This window comes from Uranotaenia lowii, unplaced genomic scaffold, assembly GCF_029784155.1.
Source record: "Uranotaenia lowii strain MFRU-FL unplaced genomic scaffold, ASM2978415v1 HiC_scaffold_274, whole genome shotgun sequence".
NCBI classification, from domain to species: domain Eukaryota; kingdom Metazoa; phylum Arthropoda; class Insecta; order Diptera; family Culicidae; genus Uranotaenia; species Uranotaenia lowii.
In genome coordinates this window covers 1-17,810 of record NW_026598173.1, presented here as the reverse complement: position 1 = coordinate 17,810, position 17,810 = coordinate 1, and the positions used below count along the sequence as shown (strand labels likewise).

Sequence of the window (17,810 nt, the reverse complement as noted above, 5' to 3'; positions counted from 1 at the left end):
GTCAAAGTTGCGGAAAATTGTCCGAATGTCTTCCTTAGTTCTGGGCATAAAATAATCTACGTGGCTTAATCCGTACGCCGTACCAGGGCGAGGTGAAATCAAGTCTCCCGCGGTCTCGAAATCTTTAAATTTAGTTGCCTTTAATTTGTTTTCCTCGGCATTCACTGGCGTTACAGTTGGTTCGATTTTGTCCGGTTCTTCATCGATCAAATCTACATCTTGGAAAGGTTTAACCAGTTGTCCAAATTTGAACGCTGATAGATGAATATTGGGATCTAGCAAATCCCAAAGGAATCCTACGTTGATAGTTTCCTTTTGAAGTATTTCGAAAATTGGCTTCAATTGGTTGAATTGAATTGGAACTTGGGAAATATTTGTTATTAACAAAATTGCTTTTTCACAGTCATCTGGTTGCGGGGTCTTTTTTCGGCAAACATCAATCATTGCTTTATTTTGGCGGTACAATTTCGAACGGATATTATACAGATATTTCAAAGCTTCCTGGAACTTTGAATACCGTTCATCGATATCCTGATTCACTATATAGTTTCTCTTCTGGCTATCAGTCTTTATCTCATCAGAAAATTTCGGCGGTTGTTTTAAATTACATTTGCTGTATTGCTCAATCGCCTCATTACTGGATGCATTACAAGGAATATATCTCAAAGCCTTGAGAGTGTTACTGCCGGAAGGGTCACTGTTCGATCTTGAACCATGGGTTCGTTCTTTCAGCAATTTAGACTGTTCATTAACTTTTGTATCTCCACAATCGTCTCTATATCCTGGAAAGATAATCGTCCCAATGTTGTTCTGAGAAACGGTACCTTTACCATGTGTCGCTTTTCGTATATCGTCCAAGCTTTTGACCGTACCCAAATCTCGCTGCTCCCCGACATTCAAACCGTTCTTTCGCGTCCCGCCTCCGGAAGCTGATCCACTTGGTCTCTTTTGTTCGATAACTTCCTTGACTTGAGTGTAGTATCCGTCGATAATCGGTTTCTGACGACCTTCTACCAGGCAAGCATCTGACGTGGCTGTGAAAAAGCTGTCACTGTAAGCTGATCCGGTGGGAAGTTTGAGGATATTTGCTGGCACTAGCAAATTGCCGATAGTATCGTCAGGGCGATGTTTTATCGAACGAGGGCCCATCTTTATCGCTGTGAGACTTAAGCTGTTCCTGATTTGCAATCCAAGTTTAATCAGAAGTTCGTGATTTGTCCTCGTTATCTCGAGAATAGTTTTCTTGATTGCTTCGATTTCATAAATTTATATCAGTTTCAGGTTTCAGGTCGAATCATGTGCAGAGAATTTTTTTCACTATTTAGCTAACATAACTCATTTTTTTAAAACAAGTTCTTTTTTTCACAACTTTTTTTAAGGAATAAGCTGGGATAAATTGGGCTAAAACAAGCATTTTGGTGAAAACAGAAAATGTTCATACTTACCAATGAAACTACTGGCATTTTGTTATCGAAATTTTTCTAAGGGAATTCGGAACAAATACAATATATGTACCTATAATGTTGAATTCTTTTAATTTAATTGTTAATCGTCATCGTCCGTGTTTCTCGATTGAAGATTCCACTCATCCATAAGTTTGTTGATCAAACTTTGAGCATCGGTATTTGCTTCCTGGTGTGATGTGCCAGCATTGGCATCGTTCACGCAAAACATGTCTACAACATCTTGTGGGAAACCGTAGTTATTTCTCCGGTTCGGTTGTATGCCGCAGTCCTCCGGCAGATATCGGAACTCCGGATCGTCCTCCTCTTCGATGGTTGCCGTTTCAGCCTCGGCATCCAGCTGGTCGTAATCGAAGGCCAAGCTGTCCGAGTTACCTTTGCCGTAAACCGAAAAGTCCAGAATAACAACGTGATCCTTGGCAGGGCGATAGACATCAATCACATCTGTAAAAAAAATATTTTAAAGATATAATAATTTCTTTGAAATTAAGTTTACAAATATTTACAATCTTTTAGTGGAAACTTTTCCTTGATCTTCTCCTTGAACAAAGACACAATATCGTTGACGATGTCGCTTCGTTCCTTTGCAATGTGCTCGTGATATGAGGGCCATTGGCGAGGAGATATGGCTACGAGAGACTTGTTTTTTACAAAGCAACGAAACTCGGATCCCGGATGAATGTCCCGCCATTTCTTCAGTACGATATGATAACCGGTGTTGTTCAAGGGGGACCGTTCCGAGAAATCTTCCTTGCATAAGCTAGATGCCTTCAGCAACTGGTAAACGTCGGTGAGATCTCGTACACACAGAGACTGTCCCAGCGTGATCCACTGAGCATCTTTTGGACAATGCCAGTCGGATTTCAGAAAAGCCGAACCACCCAGATTTTCAATAGCATCAGTAACTTTGGAACTGAATTCGGGAAACTCCGGACTGTCATCATCGGCCTCATCGTCACTGAACTCATCATTGTAGGAGTTGAAATGCTTGGTTTTGGTGGAACCGGAAGTACTGAGCTTCGAACACTCTTTCGGTAAAATTACTAAATCCTGACGTAGATAAGCCAGCACATCTTCTGGTACCGGAATGACAAAGGACTTGACGGTGTTTTTCTTGAACTTATCGTACCAATTCACCGTCATACAGGACACCTTTTCTAGTTCTATGTTTCTCAGTATCATTTTAGTAATAAAAACAGTCTAATATTTTGAAGAACGTAGTTAATATTTTTTTTTTTTTTCTTTGCTGTTTGTTGGCTGGGGCCAGTGAGCCCATCTCGCCGTAGTTATACCGTATTTGTTTATGCCGAGTGTTGCACTAGTGTTGCACTGGTGCACCACTAGGTGCTGTCAAACTGTTTGTTTATTCGGACGGTGTTGCACTGGTTTTGATCTGTCGGAGTTCTGCTTACGGACGGTGGCCCACCGATAATTTTGCCAGTGTTGCGAGAGAGCGTGTGAGTGAGCGAGGTAGCAATACACTGGCGAGGATTTGTGTTTGTTTTTATCGGGAACGGTGGAACACTCCACGAGTGGAGAAAACAAATACAGTATTAATATGCTTCAAATACCTGCAGGTATTTTGTAAAAAACACTTTCTGATGAAACTTTCCGAAGAGCATGCATCAGAAATAAACAAAACCAGAATAGAAAAGATCAACATTTGAAAAGAATATAGGAAAGCTTATAATTCCGATTTTGAAGTACCAAATACTTTCGTGTATTTACAGTTGAGGCCTTAATTGGTTTAAAATATTTAAAAAATGTATAAAATAATTTAACCGCGTAAGAATTCAGTATTTTGAAAACAGTAAACATTAGCTTCACAGAAAAAGTGAGATTTTACTGGATTTTACGATAATAATCGTAATATTAACAATCGAATTTACTTCCAGTAATCATAATGGATCGCAATAAACCGGGATCCAGTGGGCGGTCTACGAAAAAACCGATCAACCTGCCGCAGAGTGAGCTGTTTGCTCTTGGTTCCAAATCCGGTGGCAGCTCACGGGATGACGTCAAAAGCAAAACCGGCGTAGGAGTAGGGGGCGTTCCGGAACGGAAACGGGACACTCCTGGTTCGCTTGTTAGCACTGCAGCAACGAAGAAAATCAAAATTGGTGGTCTAGGAAGTTCCGGTAGCTCAGTCCTGGGAGCATCTCTGGTCGGTACTAGCAAATCGTCTTCAGGTGGAGATAGTTCCAGCTCCAGCAGTGTACTGGAATATTGGGAACAAGTAGCATTGGATTGTGAATCGGTGGATTTGGTTTCTTCGGTGATGAGCGCCATAGATCAGCAGGATAGCGATAGCGTCGTTGGTTACATTTGTGGAGCGATCAAGCTGCTTATATCGCCCAAGTCAAAATCGGAATCGGTTTTATCGCTTTCATTATTGTATTTGGCAAAGGTTCGACCACATTTGTTTTGTAACGAAACTATTACATCTGCATTGATTGCGGTTCTCAAGAGAGACAGTCAAAACTCCTTCAAAGGTCGGAATAATCCGACGATACATATCTTGGCTTGCAATCTTCTGGCAAGAGGATACAGCGATAAGAAGCAATGGCCGGAAAGTTTAATCCGGGCATACATTGAAGATGCAATTAATGATCGTGTTTGGGTGGACTATGAAGAGTGTGCTCCATTCACCGATAACTGTGTTGCTGCTTTCGGCACTAAAATACCACCGAAATGGATGCTCCAGCCAGAGTTAAGCACATTAAACCCAGCAGCAAGAGATAATCCTACTATAGACGATGAGCTCTCCACAGACAGTGGAATGTTTGGCGATGCACTTGGAAAAGATCCAGATGCAAATCCCCCACGCTTTGCCCACATACAAGAACAGGTTGAAAAGTTGGTGGTAGATGCGGCAAAAGACCAGCTTAACCGAAGACAAGCTCCCGATTGCTCTACCAGAAACTTTTTAAAATTCCTTTCACTGGCATCCGGAGTTGCGGAAATGAGGGCACTGGCAATTCCTCGTTTAGAGCTATGGATTCATAATGGTAAACTAATGAAACCAGCTCAAGAACTGCTTACTTTTATCTGCTATAACGTGACCGGTCAAAATCCCAAAGATCATGAAGTTCTTTCCAATTTGGTGCGGATGCGGTTGAAAACGAAACCATTGATTAATATTTTTATGATTTGTTTGAAAGAGATGCTCAACTCGCAAGCGGAAATTTTGACTATTATGCTGAAATATGTCATTCAAAATGAACTTTCCAATGCCAGAAATCCCAACAACATGGGTATGTTGGCAACAATGTTCCAAGCAAAACCGAAGGAATCTGCCACTCATCTGGCAGAAATTTACCAGGAATGTCTATTGCAAAGAGAGGATGTACTTCGCACGTTGCGAGTGTTTCTACGTGAGCTCGTGAAAATGCTACGATACGATATCGATTTAATGGAGTTCTGTAAAGCTTTGCTAACCAATCGCCAAGATTTATCAGCCCAAATAGCGGCGTTCGAGTTTCGTGATAGGATTTTCCATTCCATTGTGGATTTGGTTTGCCTGTGTATGTTCCTATCAGTTTCTCCACAAATTCGCGAAGCTAACGCATCAATCCGCAGTGGTCGTGAACAAAAAAGCTCTCCGGTTCTATCCGCGTTCTATCATCAGATGTCAACTATTCAATTTGTTGCCCTAACATGGATGCACGGAGTTGTTCCAGTTCTTTACAAACCATCTCCAGCCGACTTCAAACTTGCCTTCCACAAACTGCTGATACTAGATTCTCCAGAAGCTTATGCTAAAGGAGATCAATGGCCTCCTGAGCCAGAACGAGCACCGCTTCTTCGGATGGTATCGGAAATCCCACTTCAACAAAATTCGATGCTTCGTATTATCCTTATCGGTATAACTAAAGACATTCCCTTTACTATACCAGATACTATGGAGATAATCGAACAACTAGTTCGACGAGCTGGATCTCTGCGTCACATCGACTATCCACCCCTGGAAGTGGCAAATCTGGAAATCATCGATCTCCTATTTAAAATGTCCGAATATCATCATCCGGACAACATAGTTCTACCGCAAAATTATGAACCACCAAATCTGGCTATTTCTTCTCTCTACTGGAAAACTTGGATTATTCTTTTATTGATTTCGTCCCATAATCCGTCAGTGTTCGGTTCCTTCTGTTGGCAGCAGTATCCCATGCTCCGAACGCTTATGGAAATGTGTATCACCAACCAAATTGGACCCACAAAACCCTCCGATGATGAGCTGCAAGTCGCCACCGCCGAAAAGTCTCAAATTCTCGAATTCGAAAACCACCTCGCCTCAACGCCGATCACCGAACAGAATAGTTTACTACTGTCTCAGCTTATTCTCATGGATCCAAGAGGTGTAGCCCGGCGTCCACCTAACCAAGTACTGGAGCAAATCCAGTCCTTAAATGTGACTCATCGCTTGGGCCATCTGCTATGTCGTAGCCGAAAACCGGACCTTCTGCTGGAAATTATTCAACGTCAGGGAACAAGCCAAGCTATGCCGTGGCTAGCAGATTTGGTCCAAAACAGTGATGGTGATTTCAACCACTTGCCGGTGCAATGTCTTTGCGAATTCCTGCTGTCAAATTCAAGCACCGTTATCGTGGAGAACAGCAGAGAAGCAGAACTGTTGGATTACCTGCAAAAAGTCATACAGGACGAAACCGGAGACCATCAGGTTATTTGCGAAATTCTTGAATACTTTCTGCGACGATTGTCTTCGTTCTCTAATCAAGCTCGAATGTCTTCAATTCGAGGCTTGAAGTTATTATTAAAGGTAAGATTGATTATTAAATCAATTCATGGTTTTCAATTAACTCTGCTATCTTACTCTTTCTTGATATTTTGTAGGTGTTTCAAGAAGACAACGATCCGGTACCCATTGAAAGTAACAACTCGGACTGGTTGTTGCGTTATCTGCCCATGATTCCTCATTTTCTGTATGTTCGATCCAATGTGGTTGTACAATTAAGAGCCGCCTGCCAAGTGGAAAATTCTCCGGAACTGGTAATGGTTTACATCCAGTTTATTGCTGCTCACACTTCGATGGACTCGGAATCGGATATGCTAGAGCACGTGATGGACATGTCGCATCTGATAGTCGAACGTAGCACCATTTTCTCGCACATAATTCCTACTCCGACGGATCAAAGTGAAGGACGTGTCCAAACTCTCAACTGTTTGTTTGTCATGTTCAACAATTTTTTGATAAAGTTGAGGGAATTCAAAGTCACACAATCGTTCACAGAGTATCAAGATTTGCTACTGGTACAGTTTGCCGACGAAAGCCAATGTCATATCCATTTGAATATCATCCAAGCGTTTGTTATACTGTTGACCCATTCTGTGTACATTCCTGTGGCATCACAAATTTTGGATTATTGGTTTCCCGAAGGTGCACCACCACCTCAAGCGTTCAATATCGAGACATCGGAACCGGTACAAATATTACCCGACTGGTTAAAGCTAAAAATGATACGAAGCAATGTTGACAGATTGGTGGACGCCGCTTTGCTAGGATTGACTCCAGACCAGATTGTTCTTTTCGTGCAGAATTTTGGAACTCCAATCAACTCAATGTCCAAACTATTGGCGCTTTTAGATCGAGCAGTTATAGAACAGTTCGAGTCGGTTAATAACGCTATCTTGCACAAAAAGTACTTGGCGCAGTTGATTGAAATTCAGCAGGCTCGTGGAGCGAAAAATGGACACATCTCTATCCAAGCATTGGAACTGGATAATCAGCCTGTGGGTGATCCACCGATGATGAATGTGACAGTCATGGAACCCTTGCAAATCGATTTGAGCGATGATGATCGACCCAGAACAACGTCCGATCCGAATAAACCAGTGTCCAAGACGAAAGAAATCGAGGAAGCTGTGGAAATAATCCTTACACATCCCGTCATAAGCAAGGCTAACAAAGCCAAATATCGTAAACTTATCGAACGCTTGATAAGCTCCAACAAAACTGCTAAATCACAAGAATATACAGCCAACAAGGTTGTGAACTACTTGGGACGACTGGTTAAAAGCTCACAGGGACAGTATATGGTGAAGAACTGGACACAGAACCCACAGATGTGTTGCTTTTTCCGATCGCTTTTTGAAGTTTCTCCTGATAAGTTTGAAAATCTCAACTATTTTCTCCATATTCTGGACGAAATCATCAAGTACATGAACCCAGCATCAAACACTGTGTTACTGCAGGTAATTTCAATTAATTGTAATATTTTTGTTGACTATTAAAAACCCTTTTATATCATTTTAGATTCTCGTTGGTAAACGGCAACAGCTTATTAAGTTTGCCCAAAAAGATCACTTGCAAAGCCAAACGCAACCCCAAAACTTGTACCACGCTCTGACCACGAACAAGTTGGCTGAAGTTGAAAGCAAAGGAAAACAACAGTTGCGCAATACAAGCAACAGCAAAACAATCAATGTTATTTCAACTCTTCTGACAAGTAATGTCGATGTGAAGTCCGAACACTCGGACATGCAGTATGACAACCGAGGTATGCTGGTTGATTGGTTAGCCAGTGCAGATTCTGAACTGGTTCACGTGAACAAGGACCTACAGATGGGACTGCTGTTTCGGCGAGGAGTTTCCGATTACCGTCCTTATCTGCTTTCGTTGATGAGTAACGAAACTAGTTGGGCTACGTTGCATCAGACTGTTGAAATGCTAATGGATCGCTATAATGAAAATTATGAGCCATCCTCGGTCCTCGATTTCGTTGAAACAATTACAAAAAATCCCAAACTATGGCAAGGACGTGACAAAGGTGTTCCTAAGCACGAACAAACTGAGTATATTGTTGTTCTTAGTGAACCACAAGTTAAAACTTTTATTGACTATATACTAGCAGAGGCAGATCAGGAAAAGATAAGTCAAAGAGTAAAGCTTTTGCTGCAATGTACAGATGGTCATTTAGATTATCTTAAGGCTATGGTGGAATACGCTGATGGGAGCAATCATGCTTCGGCGAAAAATTTCTTGCAACAGTTATATCTGAATTGTCCTCCGATGAAATTTCTAATGCCACATATCAAATCGGTATACGATGCCGATGTCCGTGCAGCGACTGGTTGTGTGGGCGACAAGTTTGCCTACTTCATTCTGACCACTATTGCCTGCTTGAACAATGCTCGTGACGTGGAAAACCACCGTCAAACTTCGGCCGAAATGGAACTTATTGTACGTAAATTGGCAGCATCACATCCCATTCTACTTTTGCGTCAATTATCGGTATTATCAACGCTGTTGCAAGGTCGAGCGCACATGGATTTGAGCGTTCTGCGGGCTGAATATCACTTCCACTTGTTCCACCAGGTTATGGGGATTATGGAACTACTACAACCGTTGATATTCAATGATAGCTACCAATCTGGATTGCAAAATGCTTTGGACTGTTATTTTGCACTTTTGAAAAATCATGGCAGCGTAAAAGAAACCTATACCCTGATTTATCGTTTCATGGAATTTTTGCAGGCATACATCGGTGCTAATCCAAACACTGCTGTTTGTTTCATCCAAAAGCATTCGGATCTGCTGAATGACCTTGCCCAACAGCATTTCGATCTTCAGTCTTTGCAGCAGTTGGTTCAAGGACTATCAATGTTTAAACAGCAATCACTTCCTGCTATTGAATCGCATCTCAATGAGCCGATGCCTGGTCCATCAAAGGAACGTGACCTAAAGCCGGTGGTTGCTCAACAGTCGACAGTAGCCGTCATGATGCCTCCGTATGTGAAAAACGAAATAATACCCTCACACTGGCCGGAACTGGTACACGCATTGCGTTCTCGTGAAATAGAAGATATTTCCTTGCCGCTGAACGAAGTAGATAACTTAACGGTTAAAAGACCCGCGCTGCTCGAGGAAATCTTTGACGAAATAATTCGTTTTGTGATCCATCCATCAGCTACGGTGCGTGCAACGGCCCATGCTCTGGTCGCGCGTTGGCTTAAGCAAAATCCGGGCAATTTTTCGACCAACAGTACGGCGCTAACAGCTTTCGTGCAATGTCTGTACCACGAAGATGTGGCGATTGTGCAAAGTGCACTGGACAAGACAACCGAGTACACATTGTGTTTGCAGGAATACGCGCCGCAAATTATGGTAACGGTTTTCAACCTGGGTATAAGCAGTAAAATCGACACCTATACGGCCCTCAGACGGTGTGTGCAGGCTATCAAAAAACAACATGCATGTTGATGGGGTTCAACTGAAGAAGATATGCGAGAAGCTAATCAAATGGAAACTGTTACGTTCGACCGATGTTATACAACACTTGAGCTGAATGAAATTCAATACAATAAAAGTCATATTCCGAACTTCTGTACGTCGAATTGCTTGTGGAAGACTGCATGTCCAAGTTATATGTGGAAATATTTTTTTTAATTGAATTTGGGAAAATTAGCACAGCAGGTTAAAAATCTTTGAAAAATAGTTTTGATAAAGTTTTCGAGTTGTGAGTATATCTTCATCATATCATGCACTCGATCATATGCCGAACATTGTTTCATTGATCATATCAAATTTATGTATAACAAGCATGAAACATAATCTCCAAAAGCTTTTGGTGTTTCGCTTGCATATACTTTCTCAAAAATTATACCAAAATTTTAGTTCGCCAATAAAAAAACTTAGAATTCACAATCCCGGGGGTTTTTTTTTTTTCATTTTGGGGGGCTTTTGGCACGGACCAATGTGATCCATAAAGCCAGTGGTGTTAAGTTATAATTGTCAAGTGACTAAACGTTACGCGATCAAAATTAACCGAAGTTTAGTTTTTTAAAAGGACTATTAATTGTTACTTTAAAGCTCAAACATCCAACTTTATTTTATCTATATAATCTGCCAAAAGGGAATATTCATTATATTGTTTTCTTTGAAGCATTTCGATAAAACTGTTTTTGTTATCGAGGAAGGAGTATAATCTACGATGAGTAGTGTGTTTTGTACATTCAAGTATAATGTGCTCAAGATCCTCCGTTACTCCACACTCTTCGCATAAATTGGAACTGATGAGACCCCAGCTTTGGAGACGTTCTTTTGTGGCTGTATGAAATGTCCTTATCCTTGAGATTTGTACTGTTTTATGTGTATTAAACATCATGTTATTAAACCACGGTTTGGTGAGTACGGTCGGCATTATTGAAAAGTGTTTAATTTCTTTGTTTTCAGATATTGTTCGGTATTCTGTATTCCATTCATTCAGGATCTGTTTTTTCTGTACTAGTAGTGCGTCACCTAGGGTAAGTCCGTATGGTTCAATCTCTGTTTTCAATTTGCTCTGTTTAGCTGCCAGGTCAGCTCTGTCGTTTCCTAGTATGTTTGTATGTCCTGGGATCCACTGAATTGTGATATTTTCCAAAGTTGTTTTGCTTGTAAAGTTTCTAATTTCGTTAATGATATAGTTGTCAATTTGGTTGTTCTTTAGCATTTCACAACTGCTTCTTGAATCTGTGAGAATGCATACGTTTTTAATTTGCTTCTTTTCAGCATATTTAATAGCTTCTAATATTGCACACAGTTCTGCATTCGTAATTGTAAAATTAGGGTTTAGTTTAAAACTCTTGGAAATTTTTTCAGCCTCGTCATAGAAACCGTATCCTGTATTTTCTATTGTTTTTGATCCATCTGTATATAGTAAGTTATGATTTTCGTATTTTTCTTTGATCAAGTTTAATGTTACCTGTTTCATTACTGATGTGTTAGTGCTACTTTTTTTTAATTTTGTCAATACTGTTGAATATTTCAAGTTTTGTCGGGCTATTTAGGATTATACTGTTTAATGTGCAAATTTGGCTGATCAGTGTAGAGTTTTCATGGGCTATTTTTTCTAGATATGAGGTGTGCTTAAGATGTTGGTTGGAATTAATAACGGATAGTATTGTTTCTTCTATTGGGCTGTTTCTATAGTAAAAGGTTTTTGTTATTTCCTTAAGTGCTAAGTATTTAGCTCTAAGTTTAATAGGTAATTCTCCTGTTTCGCTAAGAAGTACTTGGTTAGGGGTCGATTTCAAATATCTCATTGCTATTTTCAGTGATGTGTTATAAGCTGCTTGCAATTTGCTCATCTCTGTTTTATTAGCAGCTGCGTATATGGTGATAGCATAGTCAATTTGTGATCTTATTAATGATTGTGTGATTTGTAATAGACTTCTAGGGTGAGCTCCATGGGATTTCCTACTCAACATTTTAATAATATTTGTTTTGTTTTTTATTTTTTGTATTGTTTCTTTGATGTGTCGTTTAAATGAAAGCTTGTGGTCAATATGAAGTCCTAAATATTTCTGATTAGCTTCGTTTGGGATATTTTTGTTATCTATACATATACTTAAGTTATGAATTTTGTTCGTGAAACATACTGTAGCTGATTTATCTGGGTTAATTGTTAGTTTTAGTTGGGTGAAAACTGTGTTGATGTTATTTAGAATACTGTTCATCTTTTCTGATGCTATAGTGGGGTTTTTAGCAATTACTAGTATAGCAAAGTCATCTGCATATTGATAACAGTAGCCCTCATTTTTAATTGATTCGTGCACACTAGCCGTATACACGTTGAACAAAATGGGGGACAATGGACATCCCTGGGGTAGTCCTTTATTAGTTTTTCTAAACATTTCTTTTCCATCGTTAAGTGTTAATATTGTTGTTCTATATTTTAGGTATTCATAAATCCAATTGCATATTTCGGCTGGAAATCTATATTGGTCTAATATTTCTAAAAGTTTTTCGATATCCACGTTATCGAACGCTTTGCTTAGGTCAATAAAAGTTACTATTGAACATTCATTACTGCGTTTTGTCATCTGTACTCGAGATATCAGTGCATTAATGCAATTTACAGCGGAGATCTTTTTTTTGAAGCCAAAAGAATATTTAGGTATTATGTTATTGTTCTCGATGAATTTGACAATCGGATCTTTGATGAATATGTTGATTGTTTTAAGAAATATTTGTATCAAAGAAATTGGTCTGTAACCTGCTGGATCTAATTGGTTTTTTCCCGGTTTATTTATAGGTATTATTTTCACGTTTCTCCATACTTCTGGTATGGAATTTTCGAGTAAAACTTTGTTAAGAATTTCTGTAATTTTGATAGTTTTGTTGATATCAAGCTGTTTTAGTATTTGATAGGAAACTTTGTCAAATCCAGGAGATGAGCTATCTTTTTTTGTCTGTATTATTTTTTTAAAATCCATCCACGTTAATGTTATTGTATTTTGAGTGGGTTTCATTTGATATTTGATGTTATGTGTGATTTCTGGGAAATTGATATCAATGAATTTTTGACTAATTTCCTTGTTATTCAGAAGATGGATATTATCCTTCTTACTAAAACCTCCACTAATCATTTTGACCGTGTTCCAAAGTTGTTTGGAGGGTAAATCTGGTGTCAATGTATTTATAAGTTCTTTATATGATTTACGTTTTTCTCTTCTAATGGAGTATTTAAGTTTTGCTCTGCTCTTTTTGAATTCTAAATAGTTATCTAATGTTAGGTTACGATAATATGCTTTAAGTTTTTCTGTTTTTTCTTCTAGTAAGTTTTTAATTTCGTCTGTCCACCATGGCTTCGGTGTCTTTTTGTCTTCCTTAGGAATAAATTCGGATTCTTTAATGGTGTGTTCTAGCATGGTTTGTAAATTTTCCGCTGTTTTGATACTATCAAAGTTCGTGTTATTGAGTTTTTTGATAACTTTGGTTTTATTTATTTGTTTATTTAAATATTTAAATTTAGGAGTAAAATTATGTAGTTCCATATATATCATTTTATGGTTTCCTGAAATCTCTTCGTTCAGAACTTTCCAGTTGACTTTATGTGCAATGTCTTTAGATATCAATGTAAGATCAATTGCTGATGGTATCTTATTTGGAGGTTTGATCAGAGTTTCTGATCCATCGTTAATAACTACTAAATCAGAGTTCTCAAGCATATTAACTATCATTTCTCCTCTGGGGCAGTTATGGTCTGCATAATTCCATAGGGAGCTATGTGCGTTGAAGTCTCCTGCTAAAATTATATTTGTATTTTGTAATTCTATGTATCTGAAGAGTTGAGATAACGGATTTCTAATTTGGTTATTGTTAATTGGTAAGGGGGGGATGTAAATAGATAGTAATAAGATGGGTTCGACGGTATTGATTAATTTAATTGCAGCAGTTTCGATAGGGGTAAAATCTGGTAGGTTTAGTTCAATGAACGGTATTTCTTTTTTGATCAAGAATCCTACTCCACCATATCCGTTAGTTTTAGTTCTGGTTACTCTAGGGAACTTGTAACCCGGAATGTTACATGGTTCTTGATCTTTCAACCATATTTCAGAAAGAATTGTTATATCGATATCATTATTTTCAAGAAATTGTGTCAAAAGGGTTCTTTTTTCAGATGGACGAATGCTATTGATATTATATTGAATAATTTTTAGGTCTCTCGTTAAAGTGTTCATTTTAAATAGCTTAGTTCTTATATCACTTTTAACTTATTTGCTTTTGACGGAATAAGTTTTTATAAATTGTTTGAATCCTGTTTTCAAGTATTATTTGTGTTTAAATTAATGGCAGTTGGTTCTATAACATGTTGCTGTAACGGTTGACTGAACAAAGTGTTCAACTCATCGTTGATTTTTATCAGTAAGAGGTCGGAATTCCAGTCACCAGTTTTCTTTTTGGTTTGATCATTTATTTCGGATTGTATCATTTTAATCTTGTCATATACTTTATTCATTTTAAGTTCTTTCATAATTTCTGTTTTAAGGTACAATGCTAGTGTTTCAATTTCTGTTGTTTTGATTGTATTTGTTGTCGGATTATTTTTGTTCGAATCAGGATTTTTAGTATAATTTTGTTTTGAAGTTGTTGGTTGAAGAATTGGAAACTCTGTTTGTGAGGTTAGTTGTAATCTGAATTGTTGTGGTTGCTTAGGGTATAGTTTTATGGCTTCGAGAAATGTTAACTTTTGGGTTGTCATTACTAAATTGATATTTTGTTGTCTGGTTCTTTCTGGGCATTGTCTATCATTTGATTCATGATTGCTTTGACAATGTATACATTGAGGTTCGTTAGATTGGCAAACTTTAGTGTCATGTTCCTGACCGCATCGTCTACATTTTATTTTTGCTTTGCAGGATTTGATCTTGTGACCAAATCTCCAGCAATTTTGGCACTGTTTAATAGGAAAAATATATGGATCAACTTTTGCTATAACGCCATAAATTTTTACATTTTCGGGTAATATTTCGCCGGATATTTGAATTTTTAATGCGAGAGTAGGTATTGGGTCTCCGACAGGTTTTCCGTTATCAAATTTCATCCTGGTTATTCGTTCAACCTTTTCTACTTTTTTCGAGCATTCAATGTTATCAAGTATTTCCTGGTTAGTCAGTGATAATGGGATTCCTTTAATTACCCCATACGATGTCTGATACATTTTGGGGGTATAAACTTTGTAGTTGTACGTTTCTTTGAGCAGTTTCGAGTTTAGAAGTTGTTCTGCATGTGAAGGTTTTTCGAAGGTGATTTTAAATCTACCTCTACCTGCCTGTGTTAGTTCTTTGTATGTCTTGATTTCAATGTTTTTAAGCATTTTTGCAATTTCCATTACATGAATAAACCGTGCCTTCGTCTTATCAGCATTTGTGTTTTTAGAATTTGTGTTAATAAAATTTGTGTTATTTGAATTTGTGTTATTTGAATTTGTGTTATTTGAATTTGTGTTATTTGAATTTGTGTAATTTGAATTTGTGTTATTTGAATTTGTGTTATTTGAATTTGTGTTATTAGAATTTGTGTTATCTGTGTCATTTGATTCCGTATCTGGTTCGATAAAGAAGGTTTTGAAAACTGTATTTTTAATCCAATTAGAAGTTTTGTTATTCTTACGGTTTTTCTTGTTCTTCCTTTTTGTCCTGTCTTCGTCAAGATCATTCGTTGAGTCGTTCGTTAAGTCGTCGGTTGGATGATCTCTTTTAGTTTTTTTCTTCTCACTTATCATGTCTCTATCGCTATTTTGTCTTTTCAGGTTTGAAGATTTTTCGTCAAAGGATTCAAAATTCACGTCGGAATCGGAATCATCCCTTCCGCCGCGGTCATCATCAGGATCCCTTCTACTCATCTTGGCTTCATGCCAAACCTAACCTATATTTTTTTTTCTCTTGAAAATCTAACCTAACCTTAAATAAAATCTTAATTTACAGTATAATAAATATTTACAGTTGGCAGTTATTAGATATAATAAAGAAATTGATGGAACTACACTTACTTTTATGTTTCTAACTTTTAACTCACTGAACTTCGGTATTTTAATAAAAGCACATTTCTCAAATAAAACTATTTCGCACGCGAACTTAACTCTCCACTGGACTTTACTTCACACACGTCTGCACAGGCGAGCGTTTGGCGGTTGAATGTGAATCCCGGGGTTTCCGTCTTCAGTAAAGATAAAGTTCGACTCGGGTTTTAAAATCAAGTTCGACACCGTTCAAATATCTCTCGAGAAACGTCAACCGAAAAGCAAAACAGGGAGAGCGAAACGCATTCTCGGTTCGGTTCTCGCTAAATTTGAAATACTCAGAGCCCGGCTACCTTTTACTCAGACGTCGCCACATGTATGAAGCAGCCGACGGCTGATCTTAATGGACTCAGAAATCAGCGGAAAGATTACTCAGACGGCAGGAAATTCGCCACTCAGAGAACTCGAGTGCTTGAAGGCGACAACTGAGTAAATGTTGAACAGTTTGTACGAGGTGGTTGAACTTGGTTGGTTTTGTGCAGCAAAAACATGAAATTTTACATGGTGAATATATTGATTTTAAAAGTAATTTCTAGATGTTGATACGGTTTTATTTATATTTCAGAATTCTGCGACGAAGTGATGATGGTCCAAATAGATTTGCCATCTAGTACGGCATAATGGGTCCCGGCCCGGGAGACAAAACCCGACAGGCAAAAAAAAAATTCAAAAAGTTTGCGGATTTTTTTTTAAAATAAAGGTGTATGAACAATATTTTGACTTTTATTATTCATCAATCAACAAATCCATCATTTGTCTGAATAATAAAACAGGATTTAGTTATTCTAGCATTAAAAAGGGCCAAAAACCGCTTCAGAATTATTCGCGCATTCTGAGTAACCATGACTCAGTTGTCGCGAAAAGGGCTGTTAGTCAGTTCTGAGTAAAGGCCGTTTAGTCAGAACTGAGTAGGTGCGGTTTTGGCGACAACTGCACGGAAAAATTGACTTATTCATAAAATGTGTTGCGATTACACCATCACTATAACTAATCGGTTGTTGCTCAAAATTTGTATTTCCCCAATTCAATTTTGAGTAGTTTTGGGTTGCCAATATACAAAAGCGAACTAAATGTCGATTATTCATGCTCTGTATAAAAAGTTTGCTGTTGTTGGAATGCTTTAGGCGGGGATGTCAAAGCAAAACATTTTTTAAGACACTCATAGTGTGTCACGATGATTTCAATTTTTCATCTTTTTTACGTCGAAATCATCATAAATAGCTTACAAAAGGTATGTATTATCATAATTTAACCATTTTACTTTTTTTTTGACCTTACTATGTTATTTCAGGAATATTGTCCACACAGTTGTTTCCCATAATCGACCTTTACCGCACCCGGAAGAGGCCATCGAGTGTGTTCAAAGCTTGGAAAATGGACAGTTGCGCGATGGCTGGGGAAAGTTGATAGAGTGCATCGGGAGGTCCGAGGTTTTTTTTAATTATTGCGGACCACAGCCGTACGGTCATTTTTTCTTTCGAAAATTGTAAGTAACTAAATTTTCTATAGGGAAATTATGATGGTTAACCTAAATTTGTTTATTTAAGTACCTCAAAATGAGCGCAGAAAGTCTCCGAATAGGAAGAAGGGAACCAAACGAGATGTGCTTATCATCTAATCGGAGCAGCCACTACTAAAGCACTTGGGAATGGATCCCGCAGAAAATCCCTAACAGCGACGGAAACCATCATCTGGGAGACAGTTTTCTGGAAGGCCAAAACAAAAAAATATCAACTGGCATGATGAAACAGGTTAGTTTTATTTGATATATTTTTACATGAATTAATTCATTCTAATCCTGCTCTGTGCATGATGTTTCCTATTTGGTTGAAAATCTAAATTTTTGGTTTACAGTTCAGCACCCTATGGTTTAAGTTTTGAGACTAGTGTTTAATTTCATTTCGAGTTTAACTATCTTAGACTTTTTTTTAACATCATTCAGCAATTTTAAATTTGATTACATAACTGATTATTTTGTTTTGAAAAATATTGCAATTTCAATCCCTTTTCCATGTATACTACATATTCTAGGTGGCTGCAT

General features: G+C 38.1%; 2 protein-coding genes and 1 long non-coding RNA gene across 3 annotated transcripts; 2 read left to right on the top strand and 1 right to left on the bottom strand.

Annotated features, from left to right (window-relative positions):
• Positions 1 to 1,518: 1,518 nt before the first annotated feature.
• LOC129759800 (cell division cycle protein 123 homolog) lies at positions 1,519 to 3,094 on the bottom strand. The gene is made up of 2 exons (XM_055757323.1): positions 1,970 to 3,094; positions 1,519 to 1,907 (listed from the first exon to the last, which is right to left on the bottom strand). Exons 1-2 carry the CDS (start codon positions 2,643 to 2,645, stop codon positions 1,546 to 1,548), a joined length of 1,038 nt encoding a protein of 345 aa, XP_055613298.1. The 5' UTR covers positions 2,646 to 3,094; the 3' UTR covers positions 1,519 to 1,545.
• Positions 3,095 to 3,146: 52 nt separating this feature from the next.
• LOC129759799 (integrator complex subunit 1) lies at positions 3,147 to 15,734 on the top strand. The gene is made up of 6 exons (XM_055757322.1): positions 3,147 to 3,297; positions 3,359 to 6,243; positions 6,318 to 7,676; positions 7,738 to 9,940; positions 10,657 to 10,727; positions 15,500 to 15,734. Exons 2-4 carry the CDS (start codon positions 3,367 to 3,369, stop codon positions 9,682 to 9,684), a joined length of 6,183 nt encoding a protein of 2,060 aa, XP_055613297.1. The 5' UTR covers positions 3,147 to 3,297; positions 3,359 to 3,366; the 3' UTR covers positions 9,685 to 9,940; positions 10,657 to 10,727; positions 15,500 to 15,734.
• Positions 15,735 to 16,745: 1,011 nt separating this feature from the next.
• LOC129759803 (uncharacterized) lies at positions 16,746 to 17,730 on the top strand. Its single transcript, XR_008740242.1, has 3 exons — positions 16,746 to 17,000; positions 17,061 to 17,255; positions 17,317 to 17,730. It is a non-coding gene; the product is annotated as an uncharacterized LOC129759803 (long non-coding RNA).
• Positions 17,731 to 17,810: the final 80 nt, after the last annotated feature.